Genomic DNA, 23929 nt, shown 5'->3' with positions numbered 1-23929 from the left:
CTGCAACATAATTAACCGAAAATGGGGGAAAAAACCCAACCAAACCAAACACAACAAACCAAAACAAAAAGAGGAAAAGACAATCAAGCAAACAAAACCCCAAACCAGCAAATGTTGTAGTAATATCTCATTAACTTGCTTTCTAAAGCAAAATACATGTAGGTTAACTTTCACTGGAGAGAATGCTTATACACTAATATGTTTTCAGAGTTCAATTCTAGCCCCAAATAATTTTAAACTAGAATTCAGCACTGTAGCAATTGCCATAAATTGCTGAGTTTAGCTTTTTCTTTTTATAGTAAGAATGATTTTTCCAGAGGGTTTGGATCGAGAGCTCCTTGACCTTGAAAATAACGCATTTTAAACCACATTGCAGTGGGAGAGCTGCCAGTGTCTTCCACACACCATTTCCCTTCGACTCCCCAGTGTTGGGAGGATGGAGATGTAACAACCTGTCGAGAAGGCAATCAGCCACCAGGCCTGCAGAGAACGAGGTGCCCTCTTTTGGCAAAAGGGAGCAATTTTTCTCGCTTCGGTAGCGAGGAGATTTAATCATCTGTAGATAGTGACTCCGGGTGTCTGTCAGCGCCCGCGTTCCGCGGGCTGCACAGCGCTGCTCAGCCCCGCGGCCCGCGGCGGACGGCGGCCCCAGCGGGCGGGAACGCCGCGGGCTCTGGGGGGACAGCTCCCCGACAGCTTCTGAGGGGTGGAGGCCGCGGGCAGCCGTCCGCCGGCGGCTCGCCCTGGCAGGTGCCTGCCCGCCCTGTCCGGGGCACCGGGGAGACCCCGGGGGCGGCCGCCCAGCCCCGAGCGGCGGCTGCACCTCTGCCGAGGGGACCTTCCCTCAGGGGCACGGCGCGGCCCGTGGCTTCCCGGTGGCCATGGCGCGGGCGGCCGGGGTCAGGGGCAGCCGTCCCCCGCGGACCGGATCAGAGGAGCCCCGCGGCGCCGGGGGAGGGCGGCGGGGAGAGCTGCCGCCGGTCCCGCCTCGCCCCCCCGGCAGGCAGGAGGCGCCTGGCGGTGCCTGTCCCTGCGCCCCGCTCCGACGTGCTCGGGGCGGGGGAAAGAAGGGGATATGAAACTGGTGGAGACGGGGGCCCGGCGCGGGGCGCAGCGGGGCTGAGGGGCTCTGCGGGACGGGACGAGCGGTTCCCTCGCCCGCAGGATGCGCCGCAGCCCGAAGCCCGTCCGCCGCGGGGCCGTGCCGGGCGCGGCGGGGCAGCGCCCTGTCCCCGGGGCGGGGGTGCCGGCCGGCTCCCGGGAGCGCCGCTCGCTGCCGCCGGGCTCCGCGGCTCCCTGAGCTCTGCGGCCGCGGCCCCGCGCACGCCTGGCGGGTGGCGCCGTGATGCCCGGCGGCGGGAGGGCCCCGATGTAGCGTGGCGGCGCGGCAGCCCGGTCCCGCGGGGCGGAGGATGGCGTGTCGTGGCGGCTGCTGCTCCAGCGCGGGTCGCCTGAACGCGGACAACGCGCGGTTCCTCCTGCTGGCGGTGCTGATCGTGCTGTACATGCTGTGCGGCGCCGCCGTCTTCTCGGCCATCGAGCTGCCCACGGAGCGGGAGGCCAAGGAGCGCTGGGAGGAGCGGCTGGAGAACTTCACCCGGCGCCACAACCTCAACCGCGCCGAGCTCCGACACTTCCTCCGCGAGTACGAGGCGGCCAGCGTGGCCGGCATCCGCGTCGACGACATCCGGCCCCGATGGGATTTCACCGGCGCGTTCTACTTCGTGGGCACCGTCGTTTCCACTATCGGTGAGCGGCGGGACCCGCCGGCGGCCGCGGAGGGACGGGCGGGGTCCGGGGCGGCAAGGCGAGGGCGGCCGGGGATGCGCAGCCCCCTCTCCTCCCCAGCTCCCTTGTGCTTCGCTCCCTTGGGCTTCGTTCCCTTGGGCTTCGTGCTGGTGCCGGGCATGCTCCTGTCTCCTCGTTGCTCCTTTTTTCCCCCCTCTCCTATAAAAGAGGCGCGGCCGCGGGCAGCACCCGCTGGCGGAGAGCGCTCTTCCGCTGAGCGCCCGGGTGCACTCGGAAGCCGCGGCCCCGCTGGCTGCCGCTCCCCGGCACGCTGCTCCGGGCGGGCTCCCCCGCGGCCGCCAGACTTTTCCCCGGGAGTTTCGCCCGCCTGCGCGGAGGAACCCGGCCCCGGCATGCGGTGGCAGACTTTGTGGGAGGGCAGCTGCACGCAAAGCCCAAAGCTTTTTACAAACGCTGTATGTCTTTAAATTCTGGGAGATCTTAGATCAGGAGGTAGGTGGTTTCATAGGCTGTAAGCTCAGAAGGGACCTTTCTGAGGATCGAGTCTGGTCTTAAAAAGAACCATAAAATACCTTGTGTAGTGTCCAGCTGCAGAGTGTACGACTTGGAAAGGCTGCATTTCAAACCACTTGGCTTTTTGCACTTCTGGCTTTATGAGGCAGAATCAACAGGTCGGTGGGCACTGCTTACTTTGTGAACGAACTCAAGTTTCTTCAGGCTGAAGGAGCCTTCGGAGGAAGGTGATGTTGAATAGAAATTCCAGGGGGGCTGACAAAGAGTACATTAAGATGAAAAAGGACAGCACCAAGAACAGACTTCTGCACCTGAGGGAGCCCATGGATGTCACCAGAATGTTTTCATTCAGGCGGCATTGAACAGCTAAAAGCCCCGGAGAAACGGAGCTTCAGTTAGAGACAGGCAATCTTGTGTGCATTTACCAGTGTGACAAATAGGATCACTAAATCTTGGTAATGGCATTTCCAATTCTCATCAGTTTCCACGTGTGAAGCGCACACTCAGGAATGATTGTTTAATTAACAACAGCAATTCTTCAGGAAATCTCCATTAACACTCATTCTCTGAAGAGGAAGCCATGCTTTGTGTGGGATGTGTGAGTTTGTGCTGTCCTGCAGTTTGTAGAATACCTCACGCTTCCAGTGGTTCTGCTCAGCCTCTCCCCAATACTGATTTTCTTAGATTTGGAGTTAATTTTGTTGTGAAAGATGTAATCGGGCTGGTTTTAGATTTCCTCGGGGCATCAAGATCTGGATGTTTTGCGTCTTTAGACCTTAAGTCTGTAAGACCCAAGAACTATGCCTAAATGTTCTGCTGAACTGGTAATTTAATTTATAAACCCATTTTTGCAAACTTCTTTAAGGTGTTCTTCTACGATTGAAATACGATGTTGATGCTAATCTTTGCTACAGCCATAAAGTCATAATAAAAAGAGCTGGGACCAGATCTCTGAAGTCCACCTGGTCCACCTCTGTTCCTAGAGATCAATTATATGCAACTTTTCTTTTTTTTTTTTTCCCTGATAGATGATTGTCCAAGCTGCCATTTTGAACCTGCACTGCTGGAGATCCCACAACTTCCACAAGGAATCCAGCCTTGTGTATTATTATCCTCATAAGAAAAAAAAGGGTTTCCTGATGTCCACCTTACTGCAGTTCAGTGACTTGCATTATTCTTGTCCTACCATCCTTCATACCCCAAGAATAGCCTTTTAGGTACACGAAGACTGTTGTCATGTGTCCCTTAGGTCTTCTCTCAATTCAAGAAGCCACAATGTTGTCACCTCCCTTTGCAGTGATACAGTTACTCCTCACATGTATTAACCGATGCCAGCAGTTCTAAACATAAATATTTATCTTATATAAATGAGGTTATTAAGAATGGTATATGTGGTCTTATTAAATAACTTCTTGCAAACACAAGCATCCACTTATCGACTCACACTTTCTGGCCATTTCTCTGGCTTGGTGATTTCTGTTGCCCACAATTTAGACCTCCATCAATGTTTCTGCAGAAAACGCCAAGAACCCTTTTTCCTTTGGCTTGTGTATGGTCTGTAGACTTTGGCAATTTACATCCTGTCCCTTCTTTTGACGTGGTATTGCTCTTCCTCAGTCTTATCCATGGTGTCACTCTCTCAGCATGTTTTATAAGTTGCATTGTCCATTAATTCCATCAGTGGCATTGCACTCTTTCAATCCTATCAATAGCATCCCTTTTTTTCTTAATCTTCTCTGCAGCACTACTGCTTTGTGAGACTCATTGTGCATTTCAGCGCTTTATCTTGGCTTGTGCTGTGGGCCGGGCTCTCCAGACGTTCACAAGACTCTTGTGCTTCAGCCAGATCACCTCAGCTGTGCCACACAGGAGCGTTCTCCTGCAGACTCTGCAACCGTACACTTACTTTCATCTGCTTTATTGGGGTCCTAACAACAGATTTTGTTTTACACAAATCAATATTTTTGCACTCTTCTCAGCCCTTTGCAGATGGTCCACATCTTCTTTCAAGTCTCAGTACAGTGCCTCAAAATGAATGTATCAATATTATTCCAACTGCGACCTTGCTAGTTCCAAGGAAAGTGGAAGGATTATTTTATGTGTTTTCCAGTCTATACTTCTGGTGTCTATAAAAGTTTCTACAGCTGAATATAATTTGGTGCCTTCAGTTAAAAGCACTTTTTAAGGAATAGGTGCTTTTATGGCATATTCCTAATATCAGCTAACTTACATTCAGTACTATATGATTTAGCAGGTAAATTGTTGTAAAAGCGGTTATCTTTTATTTCTTCCGTAAACTTTTTTTTTTCCTCTTTTGCATAATGGAAATTATTTTGCTGCTCCACCAAAGTAAATTTATTTCTTCTGCAGTAAATAAGGTCAACCTAACCACTTTAATATCCTAGTAAAGTGTCACTGAAACATTACCTGTAGCATCATCTGCTTCCTGTACTTTAACTACAAAGCAATACTATAATGTATTTTTGTCTTTCAGAGGAAAGAAGAGAGTTTTGCAGTATCTAAGGGAATAATACTGTATTTTAAATTAAGATTCACATAAAATGTTTGTCACATAGATATCAAAGCATTATATCAGTGCATCAAGGAAAGAGGTCGAAACTAAATATAACCAGGCTATTTTAATTTGTCAAGAAAATATAAAGCTAAACAGAACCGAGCTAGTAAAAATAAATAATTTGCCTTTTCTCAGTTTAGTAGTTTAGAATTTGTTCCATAAAAGGGTTTATTCCTATCAGTGCTCAGTCAGCTTATTTTGATGTGACTTTAGCTTAGTGTGATCCAGCACTAAGGTTGCTTATACTGGAAACATTAGAAATACGAGAAGGCAACCACAAATACCTGCCCAACTAGGAGGCTACTTAGGCTACTCAGCAGGTGATGCCAAGGAAGAAGATGGGGTCAAAGCCTCTTCATCCCACAAAGGCAGGTGCTGAACTCCAGCCCGCAGGGAGGAGCCCACATGGGCTTCTCTGTAAGCCCTGTTTGGTTTCCAATCAGCCCTTTTTCACTTAATGTAGTGTCCCTTTTGCCTAGAAATCAGGTGGTAGTAGTACTGTCTCAGGATGTGAGTGAACAAAGGAACTTATTTCTCAGCAAGGACTTGAAGCCACATCCCTGCATTGCAGCAGAGTATCCTGACCACCCGTCTGGGGAATAATTTTTAAGCCGGGACTGTCAGTGTTTTCTGTTGAAACTCTTCCACTTTGCATAGACTAATCAAATATTCCTCAGACCAGAAACTAAAACAAGACCTGAGTCCCAATTTGTTCTTCAGTGCATGTATATGTGGTTTATAGAGCATTTGGTATGCTCTGGGTGTTCAGCAGCATTGGACTGTAAGGTGGCTATTATCAGCAGGCATTTGGCTACTGAAGGACCTCTGTGGTACCTGGGGGCAGTAGTACCTCCAGAAGGTAGGGAGATGCTGTCCAGGTGTTTGAAGATCTATGCACTGGATCACTGCTTGTCTTTCATGACAGACACCTGAATATCCTCAGTTCCACTGGAAATAGGTGGACACTACTACCTTTGAGCAACACAAAGGGTTAACATACTGGGATATTTGTAGCATCTAGAACCTTCTCAGCTCTTTGAAACCACTCAAAAATAACTGAGTTGCATCAAATGAAGAATGTATCAATGGATTAAGACACCCTTATCTCATTTACAGCCTTTTTACTTTGAATAATTTAAGAAAATTGAAGGACTTTGTTTCCTTTTCCCTTCTTTAAAAAAGCCTATGCCCTTCACAGCCGCTATTATGACGTTGATTAAACCCTGTTTATTTTAACTGTAAATGGAAAAAAATGAATCTTGTTGTAAAGACATAGCCTGAAGCAGCTCCTAAAACTGTCACATGAGCTGGCTGCCCTTTTCACAGGCTGCTGGAGGCTGGAGGACATCTCTGGAGATCGTCTGGTCCAGCGCCCGCACTCCAAGCAGGGTCAGGTACAGCCGGCTGCTCAGGGCTGCGTCCTGTTGGGGTTTGAGTATCTCCATGGATGGAGACTCCATAAACTGTCAGGTCAACCTGTGCCAGTGTTTCACCACCCTCACAGTAAAAGAGGAGTTTTTTCCTCCTGTTCAAATGGAATTTCCTGTATTTCAGTTTGTGCCCATTGCCTCTTGTCTTTTCTGTGCAAACTGTTTATAAGCAGTGAGGCAAAGGAGGAAATTATATCATCTTCACAAAATGAGGTACATTTTCTGGAGAAATTGCCAAAATTTGCATCATTCCTTTCTGCAAGCTGGAGGTGTAAAGATTTTCTGCATGGTGAGAAAGAGATTTGTCCACCAACACTGACCTGAGGCCCAAGAGGTGAAATTTCCTTGAGTGAAGGGTGAGATTTTTACAGGAGAGAGTGATGAGCAACCACACGGCATATTGTCCAGAAGGGGTAGAAGGAGTCACAGCAACTTATTTAAGCAGCCTGGGGAGGGTTGCTGACGGGAGCATCATTCATTAACAAGGAAATCTGCATGGGGTGAGACAGCCGCACTGTCCATGTTAACAGCAGTCGGCCGTGGAGCGAAGGAGGGAGCGCAGATCAATGCCAGAGAAAGTGCTGCTTTCCTCATTTTCACTTGTGTAAATGCAGTACCTGCTACCGAGGCTGCGCAAAAAACAAGTGTGTTTGTGGGATAATACCCAGCAAATTGCCAAACTCATTCAAACTAGAGAGCTGGGGTACTGCTTGCAGCCTTCAGATCACCCTGTCTTTGCCATGTGCGGAGTGAACGCGGGATGACAACTGCACCGAATGCTCTGCCTGGGCCCAAGGGACAAGCTTATTCCTGGTTTCAAAAACGGATGTGCCATTACCTAGCCATACCATGCCTGAAATACTGGAGCTTGTGCAGTACAAGGTGTGTTGTTCTCCTAGCTAACATTTTTCTTTAAATATTGCTTATGCTGCAAAAATCTCTAATAATTCAAAATGACCCTCTTTAGCCACTGAGCTATGACCAGGGCTCTGTAATCCCAGGTGGCATAATGAGATAAGCTCACAGGAGCTAGCGTTTTCTTTTTCATAGATTTATTCAGTTTCTGGATTTTTCTAAACATAGATTCTGGTTGTCTCTTTTCTCTTGGTGGGTTGACATTTCAAGAAAGTTGTACATATGGGGCAAGTGTGTCCTACCCTTCAGAGCAAAGCAATACAAGCCTGTGCTTTTAGTTATGCTCCTAGCTGTGCCCCTCATTCATTAATAAAGTGTGAGTGTCATCTCTCTGCTTCACTTTATCCAGCCCAACAGTGAGAAAAAAACTAATTTTTGACTCAGAGAGGCTAAGCTCATTTTTATGGCCATAAAGCATATTGTTGCTCTTGTCCTTGTATGTCAGTTGCCTCACCGTGAACTTCAGAAGACACCATCAGACCCTGAATCCCGTTCTGAATACAACCCTCTATACATTTTCTTTTGGAGAGATCCATCTTTTCCTTAAAAAAACTGGCACGCAGTTGTTGAATAAAAGCATAGTAATTAAAGTTCTGCCACAAGAAAGGGAGTTCAGGTTTCGGTTCCCTGCTTTGACCACAACTCTCACATTCTGGCTGTTCTTGATGAAGGCTACATTTGTTAGAAGGTGATGTGTACATAATTTCAGTTTTATGAATCCTTTACTGATTCCAAGATGCTTTTCACCAAGGCTGCTCTCAGTGATGGAGACATTGCTATGAGGAACTCCTTGTTCAGAATGGGGGCTGTTTCGGAAAGCCTTCTGAGGTGCCCACCTCCTCCCTGGTATGACGTACAGAACCAGAGCATGCAAGGACTAGATTGCTTTCCTGGAGCCACAAAGCCTCTGAGTCCTTTCCTGGATATAAAGTACTTTTTGTCATCTTGCTGTACTCATCAACAGAAGTGCAAAAATTGCACCAGGCCGTTCAGATTCTCCTTCAGATAACTAGAAATAAAACATGTAGTTCCAACATGCTCTGTTGAAGGTAACATATTGATGGCTTCTCTGCTTTCTTCTATTGTAGAGCGGCCAGAAGGATAGGAAAACCCCAAGTATCGATGCAGTTCATGACTGTTTGAGTTAGTGTGACACCCACTCTCTCTTTCCCTTTGAATCCACCACATCCTGCAGTGTCTGACTTGCTGAGCCTATTCCCCGTGTAGCCGGAAAATGTTGAATACAGGTTACTGAATGCCGTGTCTCCTGTCATTTTCCTTTTGTCATACTTTAAAAATGATAATTAGTTTCCATGATGACAAAATATTCAAAGATCTCATTGTTTTAGTGTGAAAAACTAGGAATTCTAATGAGTAGAAATAGTATACAAGAAACAGCTTCATAAAAATGTCATTGCAGTAATTAATGTATCAACAACTGTATGGTGATAATTTAAAAGTGAAAAGTGCATCTGGCTGAGTAAATAACATTGTGCAAGGAGATGAAATTTAGAAGGGAAGATTTTGCTTTGAAATATTTCATAGATATACAAGAAACAAAATTTAAAAAAAAAGTTACACCAGTTGCTTTGGAGGCTGTTTTTATCAGAAGGTATTGAAACAATCCTGCTGGCTTTCATTGTGTAAATAGAACAGAACTAGGTTTATTTTTTTTTCCAAATAATGTAGCATTTGCATTAAGAGGAGTGCAAGATAAAAAATATCTTGTTCAACAGATGTCTTAAAAGTGGAACTACAAAAGAAAGAGGAACAACAAGGCTTATCCCATGCCAACAAGAGGAAACAGCAGCCAGAAACTATGAAATTAGAAGCAATGAAGAGCAAGGAGGTTTATTTGACGTGTAGCGAGCTGACGGAGTTAAAAAAAAAAGAGGGGGGAAGAATGTTTCCTCTCTCATTTTGATACTTCGAGAAGAAACTTTTGTCTAGTGTGTATTAAAAGGTCTTTTATTATAGATTGTGTTTTATAAAGCACTGTAATACTCCTGCATTGATAGCCCTGAGCACCTAAAAGAAGTGTGTGCCCTGAGCGTGAGGATGGGACTGATTCCCTTCCTCTGGGCTTGGGAGGCTGCTTCAGGAAAGGCATCTTTAGAGAAAAAGCCTCTTCACTTTCCATTCCCATCCTTCATCTCTCTCTCCACCCCCATTTCCCCCTTTGGTTCTGTGTCTGCCAATAAGGGGTGCTTGGGCTGATGTTCCAGAGAAGTTACAGGTAAACTGACGCCAATTATGTGCTTTACAGGACCACCAAGTAGTTGTCAACTCACTTAACTTTTAATTTCTACCAGCTGAGGACTGCATCTGTTAATAAAACTAGAGCATTCCCCACCTTAGAAAGATTTCCCTGCTCAAGTGAACGGTCCATGAAAACTTCAACTGAAAGTTTTCTGTAATATAGGACAGATCTGTATAAAGCAAAGATGTAGGAAAAAATGCGAAAAGGAGAATGGGGGTTATAATGCCAGAATGGCCACCAGTCTCTGCTATCTGCAGAATGAAGTAGAAATCTTCAAACAAAGCAAACCATGTAATAGAAAGGAAGTATGAAATTAAATCAACCTGGAAAGCCTTTTAGAAGCAAGATCTAAAAAGTTACAGGAGTGATAGCCTGGCAGGCTCCCTACTGGACAGGGGTTGAAATGTAGGTTAAACCAGGTGGTTATAACCCACAAGGTTAGAGAAAAGGCCAGGTCAGATCTCCTTTGTCGATTTTATTACTTCTGTTAATGCCAGAGTCTTCAAGTGATCTTCAAGTCATACAGTTTTATGGAAGATATCTAAAATAGGTCACATCAATTAATATGTCCTAATGTGTCTGTTCCTCCTCCCTGGCTGGAAAAAACAAACAAACAAAACCACACAGCAAAAAAAAACCAGCTGAGGTACCAAGTGCAAAGTAGATATTTATACTATTGGTGTTGAAATTTAGGTGAGATAAATCCCACACCGAGGCAGGAGCAGAATTGCAACAGCACACCAGTGTTGGCAACACTGACTGTAACTTCTCTGCTACAGGTTTTCTCTCTCTTAAACAAGATCAGTAAGTAGTTAAAATCACTCTGTAGAGGAAAAAAAATCAGTCTGTAGAGGAAACAAATTTATCGGTGACACTATCTCAAGAAGATTTGGAACATTTTTTTTTGTCAGGAACTGGCAAGATTCTCCAGGGCATGACTTGATCATAATAGGGGATTTATCTGTAATATTTAGTGGCTTATGTGCTGGGAGATGGGCACAAGTTCTTCAGCAAGTTTTTGATAAATACAAGCAACTTAAGAGGAAATCTTTCTGGATTTGACCCTATCCTAGTTTCACTGGAAGTTCAGAAAGCAACTTCAGTGACCACAGTGTGGCAGAGTCCATTATTCTTTAGAAGAGAAAGAGGAAGAACAGAAAACCAGGGAATTTCAAGAGCAAAACTTTTAATAAGCTCAGAGATGTGCAGTGTGCAGTCTCAGAGGAACCAAAACTGAAGCAAAAGTGAGTTAAGGCAGGCTAACAGTCTCTTGGACAAAAGATACTAAAGATGCTGGCTCTAGTAATCCAAATGTAGCAGGAGGACAGTAGTAAAAGACCAACATGTCTAAATGTTAAGTTAGTTACTGATTTCAGTCACAAGAAGGAAGCATATGGAAAATTAGTGAAGACAATTAAAAGGAATAATATGCAAGTACAGGAACAGAATAAAATGTCCAGTCCCTCAAAACATGATGCCATAAGCGGAGGGGTATCAAGGGTGATGTGAAGTCGTTTATCAAGACACTATCGATGAGAAAGACTAAGAAAAATATTGGTCTGCTGTACAGAAGAGGAAGAGCTCTCAACAAATTACTCCGAGAAGACTGAAATGTTTAATGCCTTTTTCTGCACCCATCTCCTGAAAAGATCAACTCTGAACTGATGTCTGATACCATTAACGCTTGTGATAAAGTGGAAAGTAAAATAATGGGTTATAATCCCTAAATCTGTCAGCTCTTTTCAAATCGCTTAAGCCAACTCGACTTCATTCTAGAATATTCAAAGAGATTACTAAAGCAATAAGGAGCCCTTCAGCAACTCATGGAAGGGGATGAAATTCCAGGCAACTTATAACAGCATCCAGTCTTTAAAAAAGGGATGATGACAGGAAGGAATTTTAAAAATAAAATTATAGCTCAAACAACTTAACTTTAATTCACCTAAAATTGCTTGAATGGGTAATCAGATCAACTATTTGTAAACATCAAAACTGAAACAAGGAACCAAGTAGTGATCAACGTGAAATTACCAAAAGTAGGTCCTGTCAAATTTAGTCTGTTTAGTTGTAAGACAAGGTAACGAGCCTTATGGTTAAGAAATAAGCAACTGATATCAGATATCTTGACTTTAGCATGACTTTTGTCATTGCCTCACATTTGATAAGTAACCTGAAGAAACGTGGTTGTGATGAATTTGCAATAGGACCAGCTGGAAATTGCATTCACTGGATAGGTTTCATTGGATCATTTTCAGAATAGAAGGATGTATGAAATGGGGTTCTGCAGGGGCCTGCTGCCTGTATCTGGTCCAGAATTACTGCTATGCCTTTGTAAAAACATTTTTTTTAACTCACGTTGAAATGTATGAGGAATATTGCAGCGTAGTATTTCCACTCTATGCTGTACTGGGAAGCACTGTCTGGAATACAGTTTTCAGATTTTGTCTGCTTCACTTCTAGAAACAGAGTCTAGAATAAAGTGATTGGTATAACCAGACACCTAGAAAACAAGACTTATGCAAAGATCGGAAGAAATCAAGGGACTGGCACAGCGGAAGGAAGGGAATTAGTGAGGGAGGAGAATGTATGAAAATTTGATGCAGGAAGGATTCCACATTCTATTCTCGAAGTGCATGGCATCTAGGACATAGGTTAATAGGCTGAAATTGCAACAAAGAAGATCCAGGTTATACATTAGAAAAAGTTTCCTAAGTCAAGTGAAGCAGTTGTGTCTCCCTAGAACATTGTACAGAACCCATCACCAGAGTCCTTTACAAGCAGGTTAAGCAAACATCCTGCAAGAATGATGCTGGAATCTTTAATTCCATCACTGGGCAGTGAGTGGATGAGATGACCTTTTTATGCCTGTGCCAGAGCTTTTTCCCTGGATTCTATGATAATTTGTATTAATTATCCCTGTTATCCTCAAAAAACAAAAAATAAGGCAAGGTGCTTGGCACACTGCATATCTTGTTCTTTGGCAATTTTTCATTTGTTTTTTTAGAATGCAGATAAAAATAATTTTGTGACAAATTTATATGGAACTGCGTAGATTTTTTTTTGTAAACCTTCAGGAAATCAAAGCAACATTTTAATATTAGGATGAAGCAGGCCTTGACATGTGTAGTTATGATACTCTGCTTAGTATACATCTCAAATTAAATAAACTTCAGAACAGCCTAAAATAGAATTGATCATGGACTGAGAAGCACTTAATTAAAATAGTGAAATCAGATGTAACAATATCTTTACTGCTTCTGAAATGAAACAAACAAACCAACCAAAGCCCGAGTCAAAAACAATTCATTTTAAAAGGCTAAAAATAAACAGATCTTAACTTTTAAGAACTTGTTTCTTTAAGGAGCAAAGTACTTTGCTGGAAGTCTCTATTTCGGCAGCTGTAATTGATTGTACCTCCTTCTGCTAGAGTTGCTCATACTAGTATGACTTAGAGACAAAGAGCATGAGGAAAGTACTGTTATCTGGGTTCAACAGATGAAGGCAATTAAAGGCAATGAAATGAAACTTAAGGCATTGAAATTCCATTTAAACCAAGTAGTGGATATTCTCAACTGTGCCCCCACTGCTCCCCTCATGTCCAACTTGTTGAAAAGAGAGACCGAGCAAAATAAACCATTGCTTACTTTGGGGGTCTCCACTTGCATTGTTTTCCTGCAGAAACCAGGCGATGAGGAGAAGGGAGGAGGGGGGCCCGAGTGTACCCAGGCCTTGCCTTAGTGTAGGGATGTGGCTGAGGCCACTGTTGCGGGATCCACTTCTCAAACACAGACAGATAATAAGTCTTAGATAATTGTTGGAAGGCCTAAATGATTTGGATGGCCACATCCTATATTCAGGAGTGATATAACGCAATTAAACTTTCTAAAAGCCCATTTACTCCCCAGCCAAGGCATTTTTTGCACAAAACACTACTGAAAATGGAACATAGTCCTTCAGGTGACATGCAGCTTGGACCTCTGTAGGCGGTCTGTGTGTCCAAAGGAAATGGTGTTCTTTAGGTCAGCGTTGCAAGAAGATGGCAGGCAGGGCCGGCTGCCCAGCCTCTGTCCCCATGCCATTTACCCTGCGGCCCTTCGCAGAAGGGTGGGTAGGTTGGAGATACACCGTGCTTGTGGCCGCTTCTGCAGCTCCCTGGCAAAGTCTGTGCAGACAAATACTGAGCCAAAGGGCAGCCCTGGTAGATGTTGGCTTTCTCCAGCTGGAGAAAGGGTCTGTTTTCCAGATGGGCCACGCTCCAGCTTGCTCACCTTGTGAACAGATCTCTCTGCTGTAATTCTACTACTTCTGCCTAATACTTCTAAGGCATCTATTATTTTCCAAGCCAGAAGCTTCCTGAGGAGCTGCAGGCTGAGCTGGAGAATAATTCTACATATTGGAGCACACAGCAAATGAGGGGTTTCTAACTGGAGTGGTGACACATGCAATACTAAGTTTTCCTGTTTCCTGGAGGGAAAATTACTTTTTTAATTGAAAGCAAAAGCCTAATCAGGGCTGAGAACATTAGACATGCCATGAAGTGGGATAAGCTGGGTGGAGAAATGAAAAACACTAATTTCAACAAATTACTTGCTGGTTATGGGAGCAGTGTTAATTTGTCCTGCAGATGAATTCTAAGAATAAAGAGGGTCTAGGTATACCAAACAGTGAGATTGTTATAAAATATATCTATTATATTGACTTAAGAAATGAAAAACTAGTGAGTTCAAATAACATTACATTATAGTTGAAAATATATTAAAAAAAATCTTTTAACTTGGATTAGCCCGTATATAAAAGCAATGGGAAAGTTGTTCTAACTAAATCATAAATGCTGGGGGGAAGGGTTGCAAATGTGAATCCAAATATTTGCTGACTGTCTTAACTGAATTTTAGAATAGTTTAGTCAAGATATAGAACACTGAAAATAAAGGCTTTGATTACAATTTATGTTTACTTGTACGGATAGTACTGTTTATTCACTAGAATTATTTCATCTGTTAAAGAGAAGCATTTGTTGAGATGATTGATGCATCAACAGTTAATTTATGAGAGCTTTTCAGTGCAGTAAAAAACACTTCAAAACAGAATTGTTTCAATATTAAAAATGAAAATAATACTTTAATAAATGAATAGTAATTTTTGAAATATTATTATATAATTTAGATTGTCAGGAAAAATATTTAGGATTATAAGACTGGGATGTTGATAGCATTCGTGTGGCTGAAGTGTTCCATTGATTTCACACTGCCATCCCTGAGGGAAGAATATAGCTTGTGGAATGTTTCAGTCTTCTTGACTTGTGAAAATTCAATATATCAGAAGGTGCTGTTGGTTGCAAATACAGCCCAGGCTTTTTGCAACCTCAAACCAATTTTGAGTTTGAGGTGTTTTTGTTCTCACAGTAAGAATGTTAATAAGGCCCTAAATGTGATGTTATTCATACACAAGAAATGATGAGTATAGTAAAAAGTGTGACACTTTTTAATAGAAAGCATTTCTGCTGAAAATCTGATAGGCTTCAGTTATTAGAAAAATAAAGAAGTAGAAAGCATATGTTGCTTCAGTGTCAAGCTGTAACATTGTAAAGAAGTAAAACAAGTAGCAAAACATTGAATTTAAATGTACTAAGGATGCTGACTAAAAAAAGTTTTCTATTTTAAGCATGTATTTGCATCGTTTGTACTTTTCTGCAACACTCTTGCAGTAATTAGTCAGAGCTTCACAGCAACTGCTGTGCAGCCTTCTTGCTAAAATAGACTGTTCCTTGTGTACATCTGTACTTGTGATTCTCTTATTCATGCCAGAAATATCAATGTAGCCTGTACAGACTGCTGAGCTCCGCTGGCTCTGTCTGGTGGAGGATAATACTCAGCAAACAGGCATGGTACTGATTTCCATGTTCTAACATACACGTAGTTACATATGAAGTCAAGCTCAAAAATCATAAAGCTAGTTAGAGCAAAACCAGCATGTTCCATGAATTGCTTTGAAAATAAGGAAATATTTTAGGCCAGTTAGAAGCAGAAACAGATTTTTTTTTCTGTGGTTATTTCTATAAAAATAGGAATAGTGCCATTAGGGTAGAACCTTCGCTTTAAATGCAACTTTTCTTTCATATTGCAGATTAATTTCTTTTTTTTTCCCCCTTCCTTTTGCATTCTCCTTACATCACATCACTTTTTCATTCCCTGTATGCTGTGCCTGGCACTGTGGTGCTGTTTGTTTTAAGAAAAATTACAATTTGTACTTGGCAGTTTCTGTCTTTCTAAATAGGAGTTAATTTTGTTATACAGGCTTCCCTTCTTCCTTTCATCTTTTACGTCTAATGCTTTAAATAGGCGTTTTCATCTGCCCAGGGAACTGGAGTCTGCATGATCCATCTCAAGCTGCAATATTCCTAGTTCATCGAGTAAGCAGGTGCAAGTTCGGTTTGTGGCTTAATGAGAACGTTTTCCAGACTGTCCTGTGTGCCCCAAGGAGCAGTACTGGGCATCCCTTCCTCTGAAGTGCCCCTTCACCACAAATTCAAACATCCTTGTGCTGAAACAGATGCCGCCTTCCAGACAAGCTGTAAACCAAATCCCCCTATTATTAGAACTGTCCTGGCACCCTCTGTAAGACTTCAGCCTTGCCCATGTTTTAATTTGGATGCTCCTGGTACCAAACAGGAATCCTCCCCACGTTTTCAGCTGGACGCTGTATTCTGGCTGTTCTCTGATACCTCGTGGGTTTTTGCTTGCTATTACATTACAGCCTTGTTTCATGTCAGGACTGCGACTGCTGGAGTTCAGTGCCATTGACAAGAAACCCCTATATCATCTTCAAAACATCATTTTGGAAGGAAATGTGTTTTGGAAGTTATAAGTACTAAAGTATTGCAAAGAAATAAAACATTTACTCTTGAGCACCCTCATTTACTCTTGAAGGCCGTGACAGTTTCAAGTTTCCACAAATTTGTTCCTTCCAATTTCTGGGTCTGGCATCTGAAAAAGCAGAGAAATAGCAAGTGGCATGTAATAGGCTTGTCATAACTAGATACTAAATATTTTCTAATTTATGCAGCAAGAGCTGGGTTGCTGCTTTTCAAATTGTCCTTTTTTTTTAAGGAGAAATACTCCTGTTCGTGATGTTTTTCTCTGATGCTCCCCCAGGATGAATTATGTCCTGCTTCAAGAGCTGATTTAGGTGGGTACTGGAAAAAGAAATTAACCAGATCAAGTTTTATTGCAGAAATTTGGAACTCTTTTCCTGATGTGTTTAAAATTGAGCATGTGAATAACCAGGTGAGTGAGTCTGCAATCAGTTTAAAAGCCATCTTTTGCAGTGTACTTCTATACCGGTTGTAAAGTATTTTGCTACTCAAATCAAGGACAGAATACTGCTTTTGGAAATAACATCTTATTTAGTCTATAAGTCTATTTCGTATCTTGGAGAGGCTGTTGCACTGAAGGGCAGATATTTTTAAGATTAGTTTTTTATCTTACCAGCATTCAAGGGGCTACATTTGATGTTCTGTATAACCTGTCTGCAAAGAAAACATTGGCATGACTCAAAATACACAAAGAACAAATCTGGTTTGTTTACTAGGTCGTTTTACAGCCATGTTTCAGAGCAGATTTGCATTTTAAAAATCAAAGTTTGCTCCCATTGAATAAAAGCCATCAAATGTCATCCATTAGTACTAGTTTATGTATTAGTTCTCCTAAAGTTCTTTCCCTTTATTTCTGAGCCTCATTAACCTAAACACCGCATCAGAAAAGAAGATGTAAATCCAACTTTTAATCTTCTGTCCTTGCTCAAAGGCAGAACTCCGGTCAGCTGGGCATCACCACTCTTTTTAAAGCAGGTGCCTGGGCAGTGACCCAGCAGAAATTAGGAAGAGGTGACCAGTGGAAGTGATCAAGGCAACTGCCGAGATAAAGGACCTCCCTGTAAAGGGCCAGTGGGCAGGCAGGTGTTTAGGATGAAGATTACAGGCTTAGAGTCACCTGCTGAGCTGCAGCAGCAGCACAGGTGCTCACTACCCATTGCTCAAACTGAAGTGATCTGGCTTTTAGTGCCACTGATAATTATCCAGGCTAAATGCCTTTGTCCCTCCTTCACGGGTATTCCAGATGATTTGAAGGCATAGGTCTGGCTACTAACATGTTGAATATAGACACTTGCCTTTCAACAATGAAGCTATGCTTCAGGATCTTTTGGCCTCTATGTTCCTGGACTGCTTGATTTAGTGAGTCCTAAGACAGATTTTGTCCCATACCCGTGACAGTTACAGCATCACACAGCCGCTTGTTCCTACAACATTTCGTGTCTTCATTAAGAACTCGGAGCTTGAGGCTTTGTTACTAACTGGCATATCTGCAGTTCCTGAAGAGGAAAGACCTTCAACATAATGAAAGGATCCATTCGTTAATGGTGTCTATCCATTAATTTCAGACAGGGAGTGCCTGTTTTTCTTTTCATCACTTCAGCAGGAAGCATTTTAATAACTTAGAGCATTTGTAGAAAATATAGTCACTTGGAGTGTTTGTATTTTCTTTTACCTGTGGTAATGGCTAAAATTTACATTATCTCATCCTAATCAAAAGCACAGAAGTTAAAACTTCACCTGCGTGTATGGGTAAGGATGGGACCCACCCTGTGACTGTTATAAGAATTTCCTGAACAAGGAACTAACAGGAGCTAGGAAGTTAATTAGAGTAAAACCAATCTCTCTGTGTACATTGCTTCCCTCTGTCTCAGCTTCATCCTGGCAGTCCTGCTCAGAACCTTCTCCCATGCTGTCTCAGCATGCTGAGAACCTTCCTAAGGATTTAAAAAAAAATGCAGATTTCTGCACGATCCTTGCTGCAGAGATCTAGATCACAGCACTATAGCTGCGCCATGAGTATTGCTGATAGGACCTGCTTTGGTGGCAGAAAATTCTCCTGCAGGATGAGAAGTTGCCCCAAGAGTCAGATTGGTTTTCAAGCAGTTACTGGAGTTGATGGGGAAAGGGCACAACAGGTGGTTAAGTGTCACTGGTTCTGCACACTTTTGGGAAATCCTTTCTCAGAGTCTCTTGTGCAGTCCTAGCTGGAATTAAAAACTGCTCTGATTTGGTGGGGTCCCTGAGGTGATCTTGCTGCCATTCACATACACACACCCTACTTGCCCAGGAGAAAATTCCCCTGCAGTAAAGCAAAGTCTCTGGCCATCTGGTGTGTAACTTCATCCATATGAGGGTAAATCAAGTGCTGGTTAGAATAAATAACTTAAAGTAGTATTTCTTCATATACATTTGTTTTTGTTGTTGTTGCTTTCTTCTTATAGCAACACTTTCAGTTGCAAACAGATCATTTTTTCCATGACAGAGCATGTTGCATGAGAAGGAAGTAATAGGCAGTGTTCCAAACCTAGCATGAAAATGAGCAGCTCAGAGTCATACAAAAATACCAGCTCAGTTTCCAATGTGTTTATTTGCTGCTAGAGCTGTGAGATAGAACAGTCTCATACCTACAATTGCCTCCCCAGCAGATTAAAGAGGGAGCATTGGCAAGTGTTTGCAATCCTGACAAAATCATGTCAACTCCTGACGTGATGAGTAATAATAAAAAAAGAAAGCGTGAAACACATTTAAGTATTGGCTTGAGATATCTTAAGGATGACAGATAATCAGCACCTGATCAGCATAGAGAAAAATCAAAGCAAGAAATATGGGTGAGAAGAAGTGCTGCTCTGAATTCCATAAGCACTTCCCAGCACTTGCTGCAGGTGCCAGCCAGCGGTCCAAGGTTCGGCGGTTGGCGGTGGGGAGGCTGCGGGGCTCAGAAGGCAGCTTGTGCCTTGCTGTGATGTTAGAAAGCTCAGGTGACTAACCTGTAAATTAGAATAGCTGTGGAAGAAAGGGATAAATGTAAAGGGCTAGGAATTTACAGGAAAACAATAAGTATCCACAGCAGGGGAGACTCGTCTCATTGAACTGAAACATTGAAATCAAATAATTCGTTTACCTTTCATCTTAAGTAGTCTTGGTTGCAAATGCAGTCCCCTCTCCTCCCTCTGTGCTGTTATGACTGTTATCCTGTCTACTGATATTAACTGGAGCTGTGCCCAAATTACATCTTGGAAAAACTGAACCCTCATGCCTAGATTGATGGCTGTGATTTGTGAGAAGGAAGATGCTCTCAGCAAAGCAGTTTGTTTGCCTTTATCTAATACTGGCTGTTCCAAGAGTCTCCTGTAAGCCGGGATGTGGGATCTCTCTTACTGGTCCACAGTATCAAGCCCCATTCCCTAGCTGCCAGGGGATTAGGCCTCTTGTCCTGAGGAAGGACTTGTTTTCAGCAAAAATATTTTCTTCCTTTACTTCTGTTCTGTTCTGCAAGTCTTATTTTCCATGGAATGTCTAGTGGACCTTGGCCCTCTGTTCTACTGTACTGCCAAAATCATGGAATGCAGATAACCAGCAATTAAGAGGTGGATATTAAGGGGGGCAATCTCCTCCTGACTCTAGCTGAATTCCACCTTCTGACCTGGAATAATGAGTATTCCTCTTTATTTGAGCTCTTGTAAATCCAAACATTTGGTTACAATTTTGTCTACCCTTTAATGGTAAATTAGGCTGCAGGATATCTCTGACTTCATTTCTGCAGTGCTACTGCGTAATTTAGAATTACAGACCAAGTTATGAAATGAAAATGTGTTTCTTAGCAGAACTGTTTACGAAAAAGATGCTCAACTTTATTAAGAAAGGAGCTAGCTAGTAATTGGTAATTGACCCACTAAACCCTTGAACTCTGGAACTGTCCCAGGACACAGTGTCAGCATTCAGTTAGGTTAGTAGGGAAAAGTTTGCAATAACAGCATGTTCAAAGGAGGTAGGGGAAGCAGGTGCTCCAGTGCAGCCAGTTCAGGCTTGAGATGCCACTTGCACAGAGACTGAAAGTTTCTACAAATCATGTACAGAAAGTTGTCTGCAGGAGTAGATTTTTCCCCCTCATTTTCAAAAACAACATGGAGCAGCCAGATACGTAATGTCAGGGTTTCAGCATGCTGCCAAGTGCACCAGGGACTCCACTTGCTGAAGCTAAAAAGGAGAGTTGTTTCTGGAAAGTTTCTGGCAGTGGGACATTCAGAGACCTTTTCCCAGAATAAGGATAATTTCTCCTGATGCCAAAGAAGCCCGAGGAGCACTGTGTGTCCGAGAGCCGCCAGCACAGCTGGGCTGTTGTGAACCTCTGGCTCTGCAACAGGTTGTTTTGGGGTTATGAGTTACTTGTCACTGGATGACCCAGAGAGCAGGGCTGTCTCTCAGCCACACACAAGGACACCAGGGCTCTTTAGCAGGCCATGAAGGCAGATGGCTTCTCAATTGTCAGAATCCTGTTTCTGTTTTGGGAAAAATATGTCAAACCTCAAATTTTTCTGTGAAGTGCTTGGGTTTGATGCTTTGTTATTTCCCATGAAAAAATGTTTTGTTAGAAAATTCCTACTTAATTTCACTACATAGAAACAATTAGAATATAAGTCATTTTCTTTATTTGTTCCCTTATTGTTTTCCATTTTAAAAAAAGATATTCTATTTTTAAAATTAGAAACAAATCAAGCATCTGGCAATTTCGGCTTTTCTTCACATCAAGTAACTATTACGTGACTTGGTAAGAAGTCAGTTTGTTCTGCCTGGTGAAGTTCATCTATGGTGGCCAACAGAATTTTACTTGAATCCAGAGAAAACAAGCAAGCCTTTCTATTCCATAGAGGATGTCAGAAACTTCTGCCTTAACCACAGAGCCAAACTCAGATTCTCCTTGGCAAAACACGTGACACCTGACGGACGTGAATATCAGAAAAGTGAAGTGGGCCTTCCCCACCATTTCTGAGGTTTGTGCTCTTGCAGGGCTCTGACTCGGAGAACAGATAACTCTCATAGGTGGTGAAACATGGATTTAGCCCTGCAGAGAAGTGTAGCTCGCTTTCATGGCTTTAATGAGGCTTTGTCCATAGCAAAATAAGAGAATCCTAATGCATTTCAAATCTTTTGTAGACTTCACTTAGAATAAGCATCCTGAGAGACACAAGTTATGCAGACATTTCAGCTTCTCATGTTTAATTGCCACTTAATTTAAATGTTAAAATTGAATAACTTTACTGATCAATGCTTCCAGCAGCAGGAAGACAGAAAGGCAGAAAACGTTGAGGTTATAACATTATGGTAACATACAAGAAAGGAAAGTTAAGTGGGCATGACAAACTTTAACAATATGCTTTGCATTAGATGTCAATATAATTGTTTGCCATTATTTCATTAATTAGAAGGTGATAAAAAGGCCTATAGATAGAGAGAAGAAAAAGCCTCAGTTACATCAAATACAACTTTTAAGTACTTGGAATAACAGCCATTTCAAAAGAATGGACAGACTTTTGAACCATATGACTACTGATTTTCTAGCAATGTACTGGCTCTAGCACTTGCCCTTCAGAGGACATCCAAAAAAAGGTAAATCTATGCAAGATCCCACAAAACTCAGCAATGTAAAAGAAGATACTCAGCAGAGTAGATGCATAATTACACACTGCACAATTAGTTCTCTAAGATAGGTCAGACCCTGAAATACCGTGAACTGGTTAGTTTTTGGTTTTTTTTAATCATAAATTCAGTTTTGGTCAAATAGAAGCAGTAGCAATAGGGTTTTTAATTTTGGAAGTTTCTTTCTAAAATGAAGAACATTGTGTTTTCAACTGGTCCATTCAGAGAAGTATATCCCTCTCAGAGTCTCTCTGGGTCTTGTTTTTTGTTTCAGGACTCAGTAGAGCTTTGGGGTCTGATTACAGCAGGAGTCCAACAGACACTGTTATGAATAGTTTAATTTGGATGCTTTGTCCACTTTATATGAAGTCGCTTTCAACAACCACAGACTTTGCACCTGATCTTTCTTTCCCCCCTGCCTTCTTTCCTTGTTGTCTACTTGTTTGCTCATTCCTGACCATTACCTTGTCTCTGATGAAAACACAGGCTGCATTAGGCTTGATCTTGCCTTTTCTGAAGAGACTTCTTCTAGGAGGGAGCTCTGGAGAAGCCCCCAGGGGCCCTTGCCTGAGCCAGCTCTCTGGTGCAATAAGCTATGGGGCTGATAGGAGCAGTTTTTCCAGGAGCGGATTCCTCTGAAGAATTTCATTTTCATCGGGCAGGGATGAAAGCTGACCACTTAACAGCATTCATAAGTGGTAACCATCAGTGTCAGGGCTTTGCTATGCTGTTAAAATAAAAAAGCAGAGGTGATACAGTCATTATGTTCCCTGGCAGCATTATGTCCATGCTCCGTTCCTCTTTCTGTTAGAGTTGGCACCATGGCCCAGGTTCCCCAAGGAGAGACAGAAAAGGCTCTCTCCCAGCCTTGTGTTCAAGTTGGTGGTTTAGATACTGCTCCGGGGAATGAGATGAATGCTTGAAACCTCCCTGTGGGCAGCTAGGACTTAGAGTTGAAGCTTCTGGCTTCCCATATGAGTGGTTGCTTCAGTCATTGCCCACTATATGCAATAAAATTACGCACCACCACTAATGATTTTGAACAGAATTTGTAATTGCTAGTGCCTAGTAAAGTCAACAAATGTAAGGGAAGAGATGAAGAAAGTTTAGACATCTCCCTCTATGACTCCTGGAATGCAAGATTTGGATAGTCAGGATGAGGTGCTGCATTCGTGGCATCTAAATAGGTGCTTTGGGTATTTGTGAAGGAACAACAAGGCTCTAGGAATTTTGTAAGCCAGACATCTGCAGAGGGGAGAGAGTCTGAATAGCACTCTTGAATTTCTGTGTTGAAAATGTGCCTAAAATAGATTGTGCTGTAGATAGGATCTGAAATACAACCCAGATTTATGCAGATGCTTAATCTTACACATCCTCAGTAATCACCCTGAAGAAACAGAAATAGTTACTTTCTTCCCAGAGGAAGTAAAATGTATAAACAGCTCTATGTAGAAATGAGTTTTAAATTTGCCTTCTGCAATTACACATAAAACATATAATTAATAAAGTGAAAATTTTTTTTGGTCTTTTTTCTCCATTTTTTTCTTCACAGGACACTGAAGTATAGCCAGTTTTCTTTATCCTGGCAGTTCTTACAGCAAGGTGCAACAGAAGAGCAAGTGAAGTCTTCTGTAAAAGCATGAACAATCAATCTCAGAAGGACAAAAAGGGAGCTATTTTTCAGATTTATTAGATTTCAAGTTTTTTGTATCCATTTAATTTTACATTTAAAGTTTTTAAAGTATTACGACAAAAATATGTAGGCTTGAAGCTCTGATGTGTGAAGTAAAAGAATAAACCCAACACTTGCTGTTGAATAAATCCTTCTGCTGTTGATCTGAGCATTGCAGAATCTACCAGACCTCATAGCAGCACCATGGGAACCTCTGGAAACAGCAAAGGGTTCAGTGATTACTGTCAAAACATGCACAATTTAGCAATGAAAAACAACAACCCTGCAGCATTTTAGAGATTATTAT

At 42.6% G+C, this 23929-nt stretch overlaps 1 protein-coding gene across 1 annotated transcript in view; it reads left to right on the top strand.

Moving 5' to 3' along the window:
* Positions 1-1412: 1412 nt before the first annotated feature.
* KCNK13 (potassium two pore domain channel subfamily K member 13) overlaps positions 1413-23929 on the top strand; it is a gene marked incomplete at both ends in the record, with an annotated part of 67090 nt that continues 44573 nt past the window's right edge. Inside the window, one exon of the mRNA XM_080345429.1 lies at positions 1413-1749. Coding sequence (XP_080201555.1) covers positions 1413-1749 — 337 coding nt within the window. The remainder of the gene's footprint in view (positions 1750-23929) is intronic.

The sequence above is a fragment of the Nesoenas mayeri genome (assembly GCF_963082525.1).
Source record: "Nesoenas mayeri genome assembly, chromosome: 5".
Classification (NCBI taxonomy): Eukaryota; Metazoa; Chordata; class Aves; order Columbiformes; family Columbidae; genus Nesoenas; species Nesoenas mayeri.
The sequence above is the reverse complement of the archived record's forward strand: the minus strand, read 5'-3'. Positions and strand labels throughout refer to the sequence as shown.